Source organism: Prionailurus bengalensis, chromosome A1, assembly GCF_016509475.1.
Source record: "Prionailurus bengalensis isolate Pbe53 chromosome A1, Fcat_Pben_1.1_paternal_pri, whole genome shotgun sequence".
Lineage (NCBI taxonomy): Eukaryota > Metazoa > Chordata > Mammalia > Carnivora > Felidae > Prionailurus > Prionailurus bengalensis.
Window position 1 is genome coordinate 193,554,416 of NC_057343.1, and position 15,957 is coordinate 193,570,372.

Here is a 15,957-nt window from a genome sequence, read left to right on the forward strand (position 1 = left end):
ACGGAACCTCTTGTTCTGTAGATAAACAAAATAGAAGCCAAGGAGAGAAGGGACCGGCCCAGGGCCTTCTTTTGGTTAATGAGTGTGCCAGGACTGGAATGGAGGTAGCCTTTTACCACTCCAGTGTTATTTCCATGAAGCCATGCCGCAGTAATTTAGGACCCAGAGTGAATCTGTCCTTAGCCTTCATGGCTTATTGCCCTGAGCCCTTGGCCTTTTCACCCATGCATTAGGTTAACTGGAGAGGCGCGAAACCCATCTGTCTATTCATTAGGTACACAGAACCAGGTACTTTAGGAACCTTGTTTAAATCGTAGCTCCGCTATTTTTACATACCATGCCCCGAGAGAATTATTTGAGTTCTGTGTACTTCGGTTTCTTCCTTTATAAAATGACAAAACAGTATCTACAGTTTGCAGGATATTGTGAAGAGTTATATAAAATACTATCACAGACCTTGGCAAATAATGAGATTCCAGTAAATAGTACCTGTTATTAATGCCATCTTAAAACGTGGCACTAAAACCACATTCTTCATACTAGAGGAGTATCCTCAAGTGTGGTTCCCTACAACAGAATCATCTAGAAGTCCCTGTTTTGTTTTGTTTTTTTTTAATAAAGATTTCTGGGGGCACCTGGATGGCTCAGTCGGTTGAGCATGCAATTCTTGATTTCAGCTCAGGTCATGATCCCAGGGTTGTAGGCTCAAGCCCCGCATCAGACTCCATGCCGAGCGTGAAGCCTGCTTAAGATTCTCTCCTTCCCTCTGTCCCTATCCCCCTCTCAAAAATAATTTAAATAAATAAATAGATAGATAGATTTCTGAAACTTGTTCCTCCCAAGACCTGGTGAATCAGAGTCATGGGGGCAAGACCCAGAAGTGTGCATTAACAAGCAAGCACCCCAGGTTCTCCCTCTACATACCAAAGTTTGAGTAACACTGGTCTAGGGCTGTGGGAGTGCTTTTCTTGTCAGTGAAAACACACATCAGTGAGAGCCAAGTAGAGCTGAACACTTGCTCTACTTTAATACTAACACCTTTCTGTGAATAAGAGGTCAATGAGTGCCACCTACTGCCTTGTTTTGGAATGCAGTGCTCAGATCGGTTCAATTCCTCTCTCCGTCATAGAATTCCCTCTGAAAAATGAATCAATCCAGAACAAGATAGCCAAGTAACAGAAAGCATTGTTGGAAGGAAACATGAAAACAGTCTTTATTTAACTAGGAGAAAACTTTCCCGGTTAGAGGGTTTTGGAGTTCTAGATTAATGTATTTAATAAACTTCTGTAATCTCTAGTTACTGCTAAAGCAGTCAAGGAAAATAAAATTCCTCACCCATTGGCCCACACCAACAGTGGAAGAAAAAACAGAACTACACAATGTCCTAAAATGCATACAGCTATCCTCACCTCCACCACTTCCTTCCCTAGTCCCAAGAGAAAAGCAAGGGAAACAACCACAAGCTTTCTTCTTCTGTAACCTTCTACTCAAGTCCGTTATTGAAACTGCCCTCCTGCAGATGAAAAGTTAACATTCCCTCCCAAAGGTGCTCAAAAAAGCCTTCTGAATTATGGTCTGTTACTATGTTGAAAGCTGATTTCCCCTCACAGGTTGCAAATATACCCAGAGGACAAAAGAGGTGGGCAAAAACCTTATGAATATTCATATAAAATGAGCAATTACACTTCATATTGCAATAATTCAATGACAAGTCATAAAAAGCATTTGTCTTTAATTTGTCTCGTTTTAGGAAATAAATGGCAAAATATATACACTGTGGAATCTGAACCCCCCCATCACAGAGTATGAATAATGGTCCGGTTACGAAGCTCCTGAATATACTCCTTGGCATGGGTGACTGCCGTCTTCGGTGCCTCACGTGGAGGTGGAGGGCCTTCCACCAACTTCACAAAATAATGGCAATAAACCTTCTCCATGATCCCAAAGCGACCTCTGCCATGGTATCGGATGCGTTTCAGGTACTGGCCTCGCCCTGAGGTTGACTCAGCTAGACAGGGAAGACAAAGAGAGTTACAGGAAATGACTGCATCCCCAAGACTATAGCTCCATCAGGTGAGCAATCTGTCCTTTCTTCAACTGGATTCTTAGACTACCTGAGTTCCCTGGCTGGTGAGAGCAAATCTGTCTCAACACAAGCATCTCTTGAGTACTTATTAAGGAACAGCCTCTATTCTAGGTGTTGGAGAAAGAAGAGTGAACAAGACTAGCAAAGGTCCTATCTCCGTGAAGTGTACAATCCAGAGGAGAAAGACAGAAAATAAACATGATCATTGCAGTCAGTGACAAGTACGAAGAATAAAACAGTGATGTGACAGAGAATGATGGGGTGCCGGGAGCAACCTCAGACTGGAGGGTGTGTCACGAGGCATCTTTGAGGAAGGGACATTTGATCCAAGACCAGAATGAGTCATCCATGCAAATATCTAGGGACATGGTATTCCAGGCTGAGGGAAAAGCAAGTGTAAAGACCAATGGTGCCCGGCTTGTTTTAGAAACAGAAAAAAGACCAGCCTGCTGAAGCATCCTAAACAAGGGAAAGAGTCGTACAAACAAGGGAAAGAGATCAGACATGAAGGCAAAATTACATAGAGCCCTGAAGGCCGAGCTAAGGAGTTTTTATTTTATTCTAATTGTGATGGGAAGTCACTGGAACCAAATGTTCCCAAATGCTGGTCCTCTGACTACCTCAGACTAGCCTACGGAACATATTTTAAATGCAGATGCTGAGACCCCCATCTCTGGAGATCCTAATTTAGTATATTTGGGGTGGGCCTTGGAAATTACATTCTGAACAAATAAGACCAATCCCTTTCCCCCAGTAATTCTGATTTGGGGCCAGTTTTAGGAACTCCCACATCACGGCTGCTTCCCCATCTCCTGTCCCCAACTCCGCACGTTAAAGTCTGACCTTGTAAAATTTAAGAAAATTTTTCTAACACTAGTTAAGAAGAAATCTGTTACCTGTTTTCACACACAGTAAATCAGAGTGGTAGCTGCCTTCTACTATTTTCTGAATTTATTTAGTCCATTACTTCGTGAGTCAATTTAATAAGGCTTTTACAAAGCCAAAACCTATAGAATACGTATCAAATTAATCCACTTCAATACTCACCATTCTTATATTCTTGCTGAGACATAACTTTATAAACACAAGGACTATGTTCAAGTATGCACCTGACAACCCTCTCACTAGAGTCCTCTCATGAAATGGGTTTCAGCAGAAACATCCTAGCTTTGCCAGAGAGAAAGCTAAGGATGAAAGTGATTAAGAAAACCTCTTCAGGTCTCAGTGAGATAAGGAAAGAGGTGCTATCCTTCTATAAACTTCATCCCTGGGCACTAAAGAAATGTGTTTAAGGATTTCCAAAGAGAAAGACAAATTACACAAATCACTTTATAATGAAGTAAGACTAGTTCCTCTGGATCCACCTGCCAGGAGGAAACCTACAAATAAGCATGATGACACTAGAAAAAGTTTAGAAATCTTCTAAAAGGTATTTTGCAAACATGACGGCTGCTTCTATCCACACTTGTGACGCGGCTCAACTTGAGCACCAATTTCCAAACACTCTGAGGAAAAGGAACACTACTCCATTGAATACAGTATTTTAACCAGCTAACTGTGCGGTACTACGTAACCTATCCAAACACAATGATCAGCCTTATCAGGGTCTATGTTAACTACCACTTTCCATCTCCGCCAAACACATTAAGAGCAAACATCAGTATCTGCTAAATGTCAGTCACGATTTCATCCTAAAGCCATGAAATACCATCTACCTATCTTGTGGCACATAATGCCATCATTTTTTAGTTCAGAACAAAAACATTAATTCTTCTGAAACACCAGGATTCTTTAGTACACTACAATGGGAATATGCAATACAGCCACTCTGAGGTCCGAATGAAATCAGGACTTAGAAGTACAGATTCCAAATTGGTTTCTGGTCTCCACTCCTCATAATAATTCTGTATGTTAGGGGTTTCAACTGCGTTTGTATGGAACCATTTCAATTAAAATGAAACAATATATAGAAGCTCACTATCCTGTGGCTCTGTTCCAATTGAAACACAGGTGGAGAGAGATCCAAAACCGTGCCATTCATTCACTCACCAACTATTTGAGTTGCTACTAGGTGCCAGGCTCTATCCTGGACTCCAGGGTTTCAGCAGTGACCCAGACATCGAGGAGCCCTTCTGTCTGCCTTATGCCCCACCCGTGGAGGCCCCAAGGCACAATTTCAAAACCACTGCTTATGGTTAATAGTCTTAAAACACTGCCTTAATAACTAAATCTCCTACCCCCAAACTTCCTGTGGTTCCTTTTCAATACAGTGTTAACCAAATCCCAGAGCCTGCCATCTTCGGCCTTCTGGATCTAGGCCCAGTCTGCCCTTCCAGTTTTATCTACTCAAGATCAACCTGCTGCTTCCTTCAGCTATTCTCACTGGACCACACAATTGCTGCTCATTCCACCCTAGGTGCCTTAGCTCATGTGGTTACTCCACCCTGAAAATCTTCTTTCTTCCCGGATGCTCTTTCAAATACCCAAATAGCTAGCTTCAAAAGCTAAATTTTTCCAGAAGATTACCATGATTCTTCTAATCAATACTGACCTCTTCTTTTCTACTCCTACTATTTACCTACATTACTCTTTTTGGTCCCAAACCATATGCTATCTTGTATAAGTGTTCATGTTTAATCTGTAAAAGTCACTGCCTCATACACGTCTTTTGAATTGCCCCAAAAGTTCACGTTCAACAAGGAATGGAAATGATTTTGAAATACAACTTCTGCTAATTACTATCACTTTTTCAATACAGGTATCTGGCAAATTTGTTCAAATTCTAAAATAAGTTTCAAAATATTCCAAGTACATACAGTACTAACAGTGTAAACGGTTTATTCTTGCTCAGAAGAACAATTTATGTGTCCTTCCAAAGGACTACAAACAACAAAATTACATGTGCTAAGTGTTTTAAATTGCTTTAATATGATATACTGCCACCTCTAACTGTGTGGGTAGTATGCACGTGGAAGGTACTCAAATACTTTCTGAATCAAAGAAAAAAAACATTAAAACATCTCAAAAAATGGGAACAGCCTAAGGATAATGCCCAACAGGTATCAAGAATTTAAAATACTGTCAGTATTTCCTATTACTAGTATTTAGGTAAATGTGAATCCTGACATTCTAAAATTGGAAACCACTCTTCTCCCCACTTCATCGTTCTTTGCCCAGAAGACTGATTTACAAAGTCAGTCAATCACTTTCCCTAAAGAATCACGTTAGATGCCATGAATCACTAAGCACTGACATTTTATTAGTCCATGTCCACTTGTTAAGACCTGTTCACAGTGCCATTAGTCATCATTATAAGTTTGAAAGGAAATGAATTTTCAAAATCTGTGGTCATGCAACACCAGGTATTAGCTTTAGAATGATGACAGGCATTTGAAGGAATTACTACATAATGAGAACATACGCTACCAAAAAGCACTTCCCTTATAATGCTAGACTTGCTCATGTCAAGGGACTGAGGGGCCACCGCTAAGCCAAAATCATAGCCAACAAGCGACTAGACTTTCATAACTCGAAAAGACATCTATCCATGGAATGAAATGTTTAGGCCTTTTTCAAGAATACAACGAGAAAAATCAGTGTCCCATATTTTATAGGTAAGAATCACTAAGATGTTTATTAAACAAATAGCTCCCCAGGCCTCCTCCCCCTCTGAGGTTTCAGATCCAGTGGGTCTGTGGTGGGGCCTGGCAATCTATATTTTTTTAATAAGAACCTCAGATGATTCTTATCAGGGAAGTTTGGCAAATACAGGGATAAAATGTCTGACATGTCACGGTAAGATTCTTCATCTTCTCGAAGGTACTCATTCCTTTTTCCTTCAGAAAGGAGGTAGGCAGCAAAATACTTAGCAAATGGGTTTTTATAATCATAAGACAAATCTAAACTTATCAGTCCCATTCAAGAAGAGATTTTTACACAAAAGTGGGTGAAAAAAGGGTACAGGTTGGATAGAGTTTTTTCAGCGGAAATGTGCAGAAGGAGACCAACGAATTAAAGGCCCATTCACGTAGGATTGGTTAAGTTTATTTTTGCTTAATGGCAACATTGAACTTTGCTCCTTCATTTGGGAAGACAGGATTAAGCTCCTCACCCTTTCTCACTTTACGAAAATTACTGAAAAGGATTTAAAGACAAATTCTATTTCATTTGTATCTGAATTCCATTACGTTTTGTCTGCCAGCTAAGAAGGCCATATTCCTATGAAACTGAATAAAATTAATTAAATTAGATTTGATATTCAGTCACAGAGCAGGAAAGGTCACCAAGAGGCTTCTTCATCCATTTCATCTCTTCCAATGATTCTGGACCCTCCCAGCATTATTTATTCATGCTGCTCCCAGAAGAAAATGCTTATGATTAACTACTACGGCCCTGCATTTTCTGAGCTGCCCTTTTGATTTCCCTCTGCATCTGTGCATGTATCAGAATATAATCAGTTATACAAGATTCAGCTTTAAAATAAGATATTTCAATTTGAAATCATAACTCATTTGCATTTCAGGAGTAGGTGTGGTCGCCAGCATCAATTCCAGGTGAGCTGAGGTAGGATTTTAATGTAACCAGCATAAATATCTCCAGTAGGGCAGTGGTCATGTGGCTAAGTAGAATTTACATGATCTGTTTTTACTCTAATTGTTGAAAAATCCTAATGGACAACTAATTTCTCCCATAATGATTCAGCCTTTTTCTCTCTAGAGAGTAGCAGTTCCCCATATCTTGAATTTAAAATACCTTTAGTCCTTCCTATATGTAGGTTTGGCAGATTGAGAAAATTTTGCTTCGACATCAACATCTCTGTTTGATTACAAAACTGCTGAGGTTAGGAGTAAGTACTGCCGAAGAGACAGGAAAACATTAGCCCCAACCACTGCTCCACTGTGTAGTGTTGGGAGGGGGCGAGGGAGCTTTGTAATAGCATTGGTCTCTTTCTCCAAAGAGAACTGTGTGGAGGTATGAAACAAACAAAAAAATCCCTTACATTGGACAGTGCATCATGCTTCCCAAAGCATTTTCACTTAATTTAATTTGATATGCAACAAGCATACAAAACCTGAGACAATGCTTCAGAATGTAAAAACAAAGGGAAACAAAGCCAGCTGGATCATCTGAGCCTTCCAAAGCCCCTTGGCTTTTACAATTCAACAGATTTTCCATCCTGGTAACTAGAAGGTTAAATTACAGGACACCTTTATGGATTAGGCACCTGGTTTGGCAAATTATAAATAAATATATTTGTAAGGCCACCTATGATTCTTTATTTACCTCCTCCAGGTTGACAAAGAATTTGTTTTTAAAATTCAGTTCTGGGGCACCTGGGTGGTTCAGTCGGTTAAGCATCTGACTTCGGCTCAGGTCATGATTTCACAGTTCATGAGTTCGAGCCCTGCGTCGGGCTCTGTATTGACAGCTCAGAGCCTGGAGCCTGTTTCAGATTCTATGGCTCCCTCTCTCTGCCCCTCCCCCACTCATGCTCTGTCTCTCGGTCTCTCAAAAATAAATAAATGTTAAAAAAAAAATTAAAATCTCAGTCTTGTTCTTTCTTAGTCTTATTATGATTCAAGGACCACTGCATGTACCATCCTGATACCCACTATTTAATAAATTATTGGTAATGGTTTCATGATCTCAGTCATACTGCACAACAGGTAACAATAAAGCAGTAAGGTTATTGCCATTTATAACCATTTATAACAGACTAACTTTAGCATGCTGAAGGCAGAAGAATAAGCTATTACCAGCAATTTTCACTGGCAAACCCAGTCCTAAGTAGTTAGATATCAAAGACTGTTATTAGATAATGAACTTGGCATCACTATTGGAAAACATTTTCCAATGCTAAGAATATTAAAGATCTTACCTATATATAAATTGGATCTGAATTCCACATTGTGGTCTCTCACTGCCATTTCTTGTGCTTCTAAGAGAATCTTAAACAAAGAAAAGACAGGCATTCATATGGCTGACCCTGAACTAAAACGGAATTAAGTTTCTCATTTCTTGTTGTTATCTCTATAATATGACTGCTAATCACATGCCTCTGTTTTATAGTCTATTTTAAAAAGAGAACATTAAATGATAACAGTACTAAGGAAAAGGGATACATTGAGCTTTCCTTCCTCAGACAAGAATTGTAAATTCAAGCAACACAGTCCATCCTGCTAAGTTTAAAGTAGAATGTATGAGATGCAAAGGAGGAAATGGCAGCATTGGTAACAGTATCCTTGGTAATGAACACTAGTATGTCTTTGAGTCAAGAGACTTGTCAAAAAGTTCAAGAAGCTTAAGAGCTAAATCTTATTGAAAATTCTCAAACTTTGGATCCAAAATAACCATTAAACAACATCAGACAAGTAGAGAAAATCATACTTGAAAATTTTAAGAATTATTAAATTTATATTCTGTAGATATTTTGAATTAAGTTAACCTCCTCCAGAACCCATTTTTAAAAAGAGGACAATTGTCAAAAATAGCAGAAACCAATCTTTTACTCACTTAGAGAATATAATAAAAAGCTGAGTACACAAAAGATACTTAGTAATTGCATTCTGAACTGAATTAAATATAGGCATTACAATGGAACCTTTTAAAAGTCTGAATCCATCAATCTCAACTACTGAACTACTAAACTAAAAAGAGCTGGCTCTAAGTGAGATTTAACTGAAATATAGAAAATAATGCTGATATCCCCAGATGTCCTCATCGCCGCTTTTTGAAATAAGAACACCATGTATCCACATCGAAGAAGGTAGAAAGTACAGTGTTGTGGTTTGAGGGAGAAACGGATAGTGGGTGCTGCAGAAGGAGGGAGCTGTGGTTGCAGAGAAGGGCAAGAGAAAGAGGAGCACACAGGGGAACGCACCAGAATGCTTCCCCATAGCCAATAGTTTGGAAAACGAGAGGTGCTAAATTTTGTGAGTTCTTGAAACCAGTGGGACTTAAAGCCTGGGGTTTTAAAGGCCAGCCACCTTGGCTAGAATAGAACCCCAGAGGGCACCACATTGCTCCTGGAAAGAAGGCAGGCAAACAACCCGGGGACACACATCATGGAAACAGCTATCTAAAGAGCGCCTGGGGCACACAGTAGGGAGACTATTGCTCTTCTCAGAGCATGTCCCTGAGAGGGCAGCATTCACAGAGATGCCTCTCTGGGAACAAGGCAGCTAGCTGGCACCATTTCCCTCCCGGTCCCCCAGCATAAATGCAGAGCCACCTGATGGAAGCAGCTCAGTGCCAACAATGGCTGCCTAACTTGCTGCCAAACCCCAATCCCCTGTGCTTTTGTGGGACTGTCCTTTTCAGCCACACTTGCCTTGATCCCAGCAAGGCAGGCTCCTCTCCCCCATGAGACCAGAACAAACCCCTGCCCACATCACGTCTCCCAACGAGAGAGTCTGCAAGTCCTCAGTTCTACTGGAGTTGGTATCAGGTCTCAGGTCTCATTTCACAAGCAGACCAGAGCACATCTAGTTAAAACTCACCACATTCAGGCCAGGGACAAAACACTGCCCATAACAAGCAAGGAGGGCCTCTGCAGACGACTGGCCTAAAGGATAGAGCAGTCAAAACACAACAGTGGAGCACATGGAGCACACACCAGAGACACTCACTGAAGCACCAGGCCCTGGACACTACTTGACCTCTTCTTCACAAGGCCATTACTCTCAGGAGTAGGAGACAGACTGGCTACTTTGTGTTTTTGTTGCTGTTGTTTTAGAGAGAAAGCACAAGAGTGGATGTGTGGGGGAGAGGGACAAAGGGAGAAAATCTTTTTTTTTTTTTTAATGTTTATTTATTTTTGAGAGAGGGAGAGGGTGAGCAGGGTAAGGGCAGAGAGAAAGAGGAGAGAGAGAATCCCAAGCAGGCTCCACACTGTCAGCACACAGCCCAATGCAGGGCTCAAACTCACAGTGAGATCATGACTTGAGCCCAAATCAAGAGTTGGATACTTAATCGACTGAGCCACCCAGGTGCCCCAGGAAGAGAATCTTAAGCAGGCTCGGTACAGAGCCTGATGCAGGGTTCAATCCCACAACCCTGGGATTTGACCTGAGCCAAAATCAAGAGTCAGACGCTCAACCAACTGAGCCACCCAGATACCCCATAACTGGCCTTTCTAATAGAGCGAAGAAGGCAAGGACTTAGACAAAATGCCAAGACAGAGGAATTTATCCCAAATGAAACAAGATAAGGCCGCAGCCAGAGATCTAAATGAAACAGATATATCATGCCTGATGTAGAATTTAAAGCAACAATCATAAGAAAATTCACTGGGTTTCAGAAAAGAATAGAAAACATCAGTGAGACCCTTACTACAGTGATAAGAGTTAAAAAAAAAAAAGAATCAGAGTTGAAGAATCAATAAACAAGACTAGAAACATGCTTGAAGCAATGAACAGAGGCTGGAAGAAGCAGAGGAACGAATTAATGACCTAGAAGACAAAATAATGGAAAATAATGAAGCTGACCTAGAACACAAAATAATGGAAAATAATGAAGCTGAACGAAACACGAGAACAGACTTATGGAACTCAGTGACTCCATCAAACATAATAACATTCATATTATAGGAGTCTGACAAGAAGAGAGAGAAAAGGGGAGAAAAATTATTTCAAGACACAATAGTGGAAAACTTCCCTAATCTGGAAGGAGACAAACATCCAGATCCAGAAGGCACAGAGAATTCCCATCAAAATCAACAAAAGCAAGCCAACATCAAGATACAATATAATTAAACCTGCAAAATATAGTGATAAAGAAAAACATCTTAAAAGCAACAAGACAAAAGAAGTCCTTAATTTACAAGAGAAATGCAAACTGGTACAGCCACTCTGGAAAACAGTATGAAGGTTCCTCAAAAAATTAAAAAGAGAGATACGTTATGAGCCAGAAATTGTACTACTAAGTATACATCCAAAGGATACAAAAATGCTGATTCGAAGGAACACATGCACCCCAGTGTTTATAGCAGCACTATCAACAATAGCCAAATTATGGAAACAGCCCAAATGTCCATCAAATGATGAATGGATAAAGATGTGGTGTGTGGGTGTGTGGGGGTGTGTGTGTGTGTGTACACACACACACGTGTGCATGTGTGTTCGCACAATGGAATACTATTCAGCAGTCAAAAAGAATGAAGTCTTGCCATTTACAACAATGTGGATAGAGCAAGAGTGTATTATGCTAGGTGAAATAAGTCAGGCAGAAAAGACAAATACCATATGATTTCATTCATGTGTAGTTTAAGAAACACAACAGACGAACAATGGGAAGGGAAGGAAAAATAAGATAAAATCAGAGAAGGAGGCAAACCATAAGAGACTCTTAAATACAGAGAAAAAACTAGGGGTTGCTAGAGGGGAGGTAGGGGGGGAAATGGGCTAAATGGGTGATGGGCATTAAGGAAGGTACTTGCTGGGATGAGCACTGGGTGTTATATGTAAGTGATGAATCAATCACTGGGTTCTATTCCTGAAACCAATACTACACTGTATGTTAATTAACATGAACTAAAAAAAAAAAAAAAAAAAAATTCTTTCTCCCTCTGCCCCCTCCCCCACTTGTGTGTGTGCTCTCTCTAAAAAATATAAACAAATAAATATGGGGCACCTGGGTGGCTCATTCAGTTAAGCATCCAACTTTGGCTCAGGTCATGATCCTATGGTTCGTGGGAGCAGCAGCCCAGAGCCTGCTTCGGATTCTATGTATCCCTCTCTCTGCCCCTCCCATGCCTACGCTCTTTCTCTCTCTCAAAAATAAACCCTAAAAAAATTTTATAAAAAAACGTAAATAAATAAACAAGGAATTCCCATCCTTGTTTTTTTTTTTTTTTTTGGGTAGAGAGGAGGTTTTGTTTTTGAAGGAGAGAGAGAGCGTTAGCATGAGCAGGAGAGAGGGGCAGAGCAATAAAAAATCTTAAGCAGGCTCCACACTCAGCACAGAGCCTGATGCAGGGCTCGATCCCAGGACCCTGGGATCATGATCTGAGCCAAAAGCAAGAGTCAGACACTCAACCAACTGAGCCACCCAGGCACCCCTGTCCTTAACTTGTTTAATAGAAAACCCCAAGAAACAAAAACCAAAAATACAATCTTGTATGTATGCTGCCTATAGGAGATTCATTTTAGACCTAAAGACAACTGCAGATTGAAAGTGAGGGGGTGGATAGGGAGCCAGGGTGGCTCAGTCGTTTAAGTGTCTGACTTTGGCTCAGGTCATGATCTCACAATTCATGGTTTCGAGCCCTGCGTCAGGCTCTGTGCTGACAGCTCAGAGCCTGGAGCCTGCTTCAGATTCTGTGTTTCCCTCTCTCTCTGCCTCTCCCCGTCTCGCACTCTGGCTCTCTCTCGCTCTCTCTCTCTCTCAAAAATAGACATTAAGAAAAATTAAAAAATAAAAAAGAAAGTGAGGGGGTGGAGAAACATTCATCACACAAATGGATGCCAAAAGAAAGGTGGGTACCATACTTATGTTGGACAAACTAGCCTTTAAAACAAAGATTGTAAAAAGAGACAAAGAAGGGCATTATATAATCATAAAGGGGATAATCGAACAAGAAGATATAACAATTGTAAATATTTATGCACCCAACATGCAAGCACCCAAATATATAACAACAATTAACAACAAACATAAAAGGGCGTGACTGGGTGGTTCAGTCAGTTAAGCATCTGACTCTTGATTTCAGCTCAGGTCATGATCTTGCAGTTCACGAGATTGAGCCCCACATCGGGCTCTGTGCTGACAGCACAGAGTCAGCTTGGGGATTCTCCCTCTCCCTCTCCCTCTGCCCCTCCCCTGCTTGTGCGTTCTTCCTCTCTCTCTGTCAAAATAAATAAATAGGAAAAAAAAACATAAAGGAACTAATTCATAATAACACAACAATACTACGGTCATGGGGTTCCTGGGTGGCTCAGTCGGTTAAGCATCTGACTCTTGGTTTCAGCTCAGGTCATGATCTCATGGTCATGGGATCAAGCCCTACATCAAGCTCCAAACTGAGCAGGGAGACTGCTTGGGATTCTCTCTTTCCCTTTCTCTCTGGCCCTCCCATATGTGTGCTAATAATAAATAAATTTTTAAAAAACATTTTTAAAAATATACTAGGGGACTTTAACACCTCAGACTTTAACATCTGTCAATGGACAGATCGTCTGAACAGAAAATCAACAAGGAAACAGTGGCTTTGAATGACACACTGGACCAGATGTACTTAACATATATTTAGGCCATTCCATTCTAAAACAGCAGAATACACATTATTTTCAAGTGTACATGGGACATTCTCCAAAACTGATCACATATTAGGTCACAAAACAGACCTCAACAAAAACAAAAACACTGAAATCATACCATGCCCCTTTTCTAAAGACCATAACACTATGAAACTAGAAGTCAAACTACAAGAAAAAAATCTTGAAGACCACAAATACATGAAGGATAAACAACATGTTGCTAAACAATGAATGGATCAACCAGGAAATCAAAGAAGAAATTAAAAAATACATAGAAACAAATGAAAATGAAAACACAACAGTCCAAAACCTTTGGGATGCAACAAAAGCAGTCCTACAAGGGAAGTATATAGCAATACAGGTCTACCTCAAGAAGCAAAATAAATCTCAAGTAAACAACCTAATCTTATACCTAAAGGAGCTAGAAAGAAAACAAATGAAGCCTAAAGCCAGCAGATGGAAGGAAATAATAAAGATTAAAGCAGAAATAAATGACAAATGATACAGAAACTAAAAAAACAATAGAACAGATCAATGAAACCAGGAGCTGGTTCAAATACCATTAGCCCATTTGTACATACTGATTCAGCTACATTCAGAACTGGAAAGGTCTTTAGAAATCATTAAGCAATTCCACCCAGTTTACAAATAAGAAAAATGGAACCAGACAGGTTAAATGTTGTGCCCATCATAATGATAGAATCTGTCACAGAAAAGATTAGACTCCAAGTCTCCTGGGTCCCAGGCCAGTGCTCTTTCCACCCAATTAATTATAAAATCATAAGCTCTCAATTGTGGAAATGACCAAAAAAAAAAAAAAAAAAAAAAAAAAGTCGTCTAAAAAAATCTATCAAGCCCCAAATCATTAAAAGAAAGATTTATCACTTCAGGGGCACCTGGGTGACTCAGTCAGTTAAGCGTCTGACTTCAGCTCAGGTCATGATCTCACTATTTGTGGGTTTGAGCCCTGCATCAGGCTCTGTGCTAACAGCTCAGAGCCTGAAGCCCACTTCAGATTCTGTGTCTCTGTCTCTCTCTGCCCCTCCCCTGCTCTCACTAGCTCGCTCTCTCTCTCAAAAATAAATATAAATGTTGGGGCGCCTGGGTGGCTCAGTCGATTAAGCGTCCGACTTCGGCTCAGGTCACGATCTCGCGGTCCGTGAGTTCGAGCCCCGCGTCAGGCTCTGGGCTGATGGCTCAGAGCCTGGAGCCTGCTTCTGATTCTGTGTCTCCCTCTCTCTCTGCCCCTCCCCCGTTCATGCTCTGTCTCTCTCTGTCTCAAAAATAAATAAATGTTAAAAAAAAAAATTTAAAAAAAAGATATAAATGTAAAAAAAATTTTTTTAATAAATAAAAGAAAGATTTATCACTTCATAGACAGTAAAAAAAATGAATAAATGGTGCAAATAAAAGCATCTCCAGGCAAAAACAAAAAACAAAAAACTTAGGGCATACAACATTCCTAAGGTATAAGGACATCAATAAAACTGAGTGCCCTGAATCTGTATTATATGAACGATGCATTTACACCAGAGAATTCAGGACTGAGGTTGAGCTTACTAATACCAGCAGACAGCTATGCATTCCCTCCCCACAAATGTTAGTTTACCTCTTTAATTATCTGGGCCCCTTTTTTGTCACTGAATTCCAATTGAGCCAAAGCCTGGTCAATGGACATTCCTCGTATCTAGAATTAAAGGGTAACAGGCAAGAGAAGATAAACAAATTTGTTTAAAAAGTCAACGTTCTCTTTTCAATGAAAAGTAAACACTTTTACATAACACAAATAACTCTAGCTAGTAGCTAACTAGTTATATGTCAATTATATCTCAGTAAAACTAGGGGGCATTTAAAAAAAATAAAAATAAAAACAGCTAACTAAATGCAGGCAAAGAAGAAAAGATATTTGAGAAGGGATGCCATCCTCTTTAAGTCAAAATCAAAGTTAGGGGCACCTGAATGGCTCAGTTGGTTGAGCATCTAGCTCTTGGTTTCAGCTCAGGTCATGATCTCATGGCTCCTGAGTTTGAGCCCCACATCAGGCTCTGGGCTGATAGTGCGGAGGCTGCTTGGAATTCTCTCTCCCTCTCTCTCTGCCCCTCCCCTGCTCTCTCTCTCTCTCTCTGAAAATAAAATGTTTTTTAAATTTTTTTTTTAACATTTTTATTTATTTTTGAGAGACAGAGACAGAACACAAGTGGGGAAGGGGCGGAGAGAGAGGGAGACACAGAATCTGAAGCAGGCTCCAGGCTCTGAGCTGTCAGCACAGAGCCTGATGTGGGGCTCGAACCCACAAGGCATGAGATCATGACCTCATCCGAAGTTGGACGTTTAAACGACTGAGTCACCCAGGCACCCCATAAAAACTTAAAAAAAAATTATTAAAAGAATCAAACATTTTAACCATAAAACTTAGCTTATAAATGTTTCAGTAATATTAAGAGAGCAGATGTGAGAGAGAGATCACAGAGTGGCAAGGACCACACTACGCATTAAAGGCATTTCCCTCTCCTACAGGATAAATATATTATATGTATATCTGGGGCTTTGCCTTCTTTTATACATAAATTTCATTCTCCAGAGAAAAATCTTAAACAGCAATAGTTTTGAAATAGG

The 15,957-nt window shown here is 40.2% G+C and overlaps 1 protein-coding gene across 3 annotated transcripts in view; it reads right to left on the minus strand.

Moving 5' to 3' along the window:
• Positions 1 to 1,712: 1,712 nt before the first annotated feature.
• The window catches only part of MRPL22 (mitochondrial ribosomal protein L22), a 35,025-nt gene continuing 20,780 nt past the window's right edge, over positions 1,713 to 15,957 (minus strand). For all 3 annotated transcript variants that reach the window (XM_043597524.1, XM_043597514.1, XM_043597533.1), the window contains 3 exons: positions 14,951 to 15,028; positions 7,965 to 8,034; positions 1,713 to 2,008 (listed from right to left, as the gene is read on the minus strand). In XM_043597524.1, the coding sequence (XP_043453459.1) occupies positions 1,797 to 2,008; positions 7,965 to 8,034; positions 14,951 to 15,028 (360 nt within the window). In that variant the 3' untranslated portion in view covers positions 1,713 to 1,796. The remainder of the gene's footprint in view (positions 2,009 to 7,964; positions 8,035 to 14,950; positions 15,029 to 15,957) is intronic.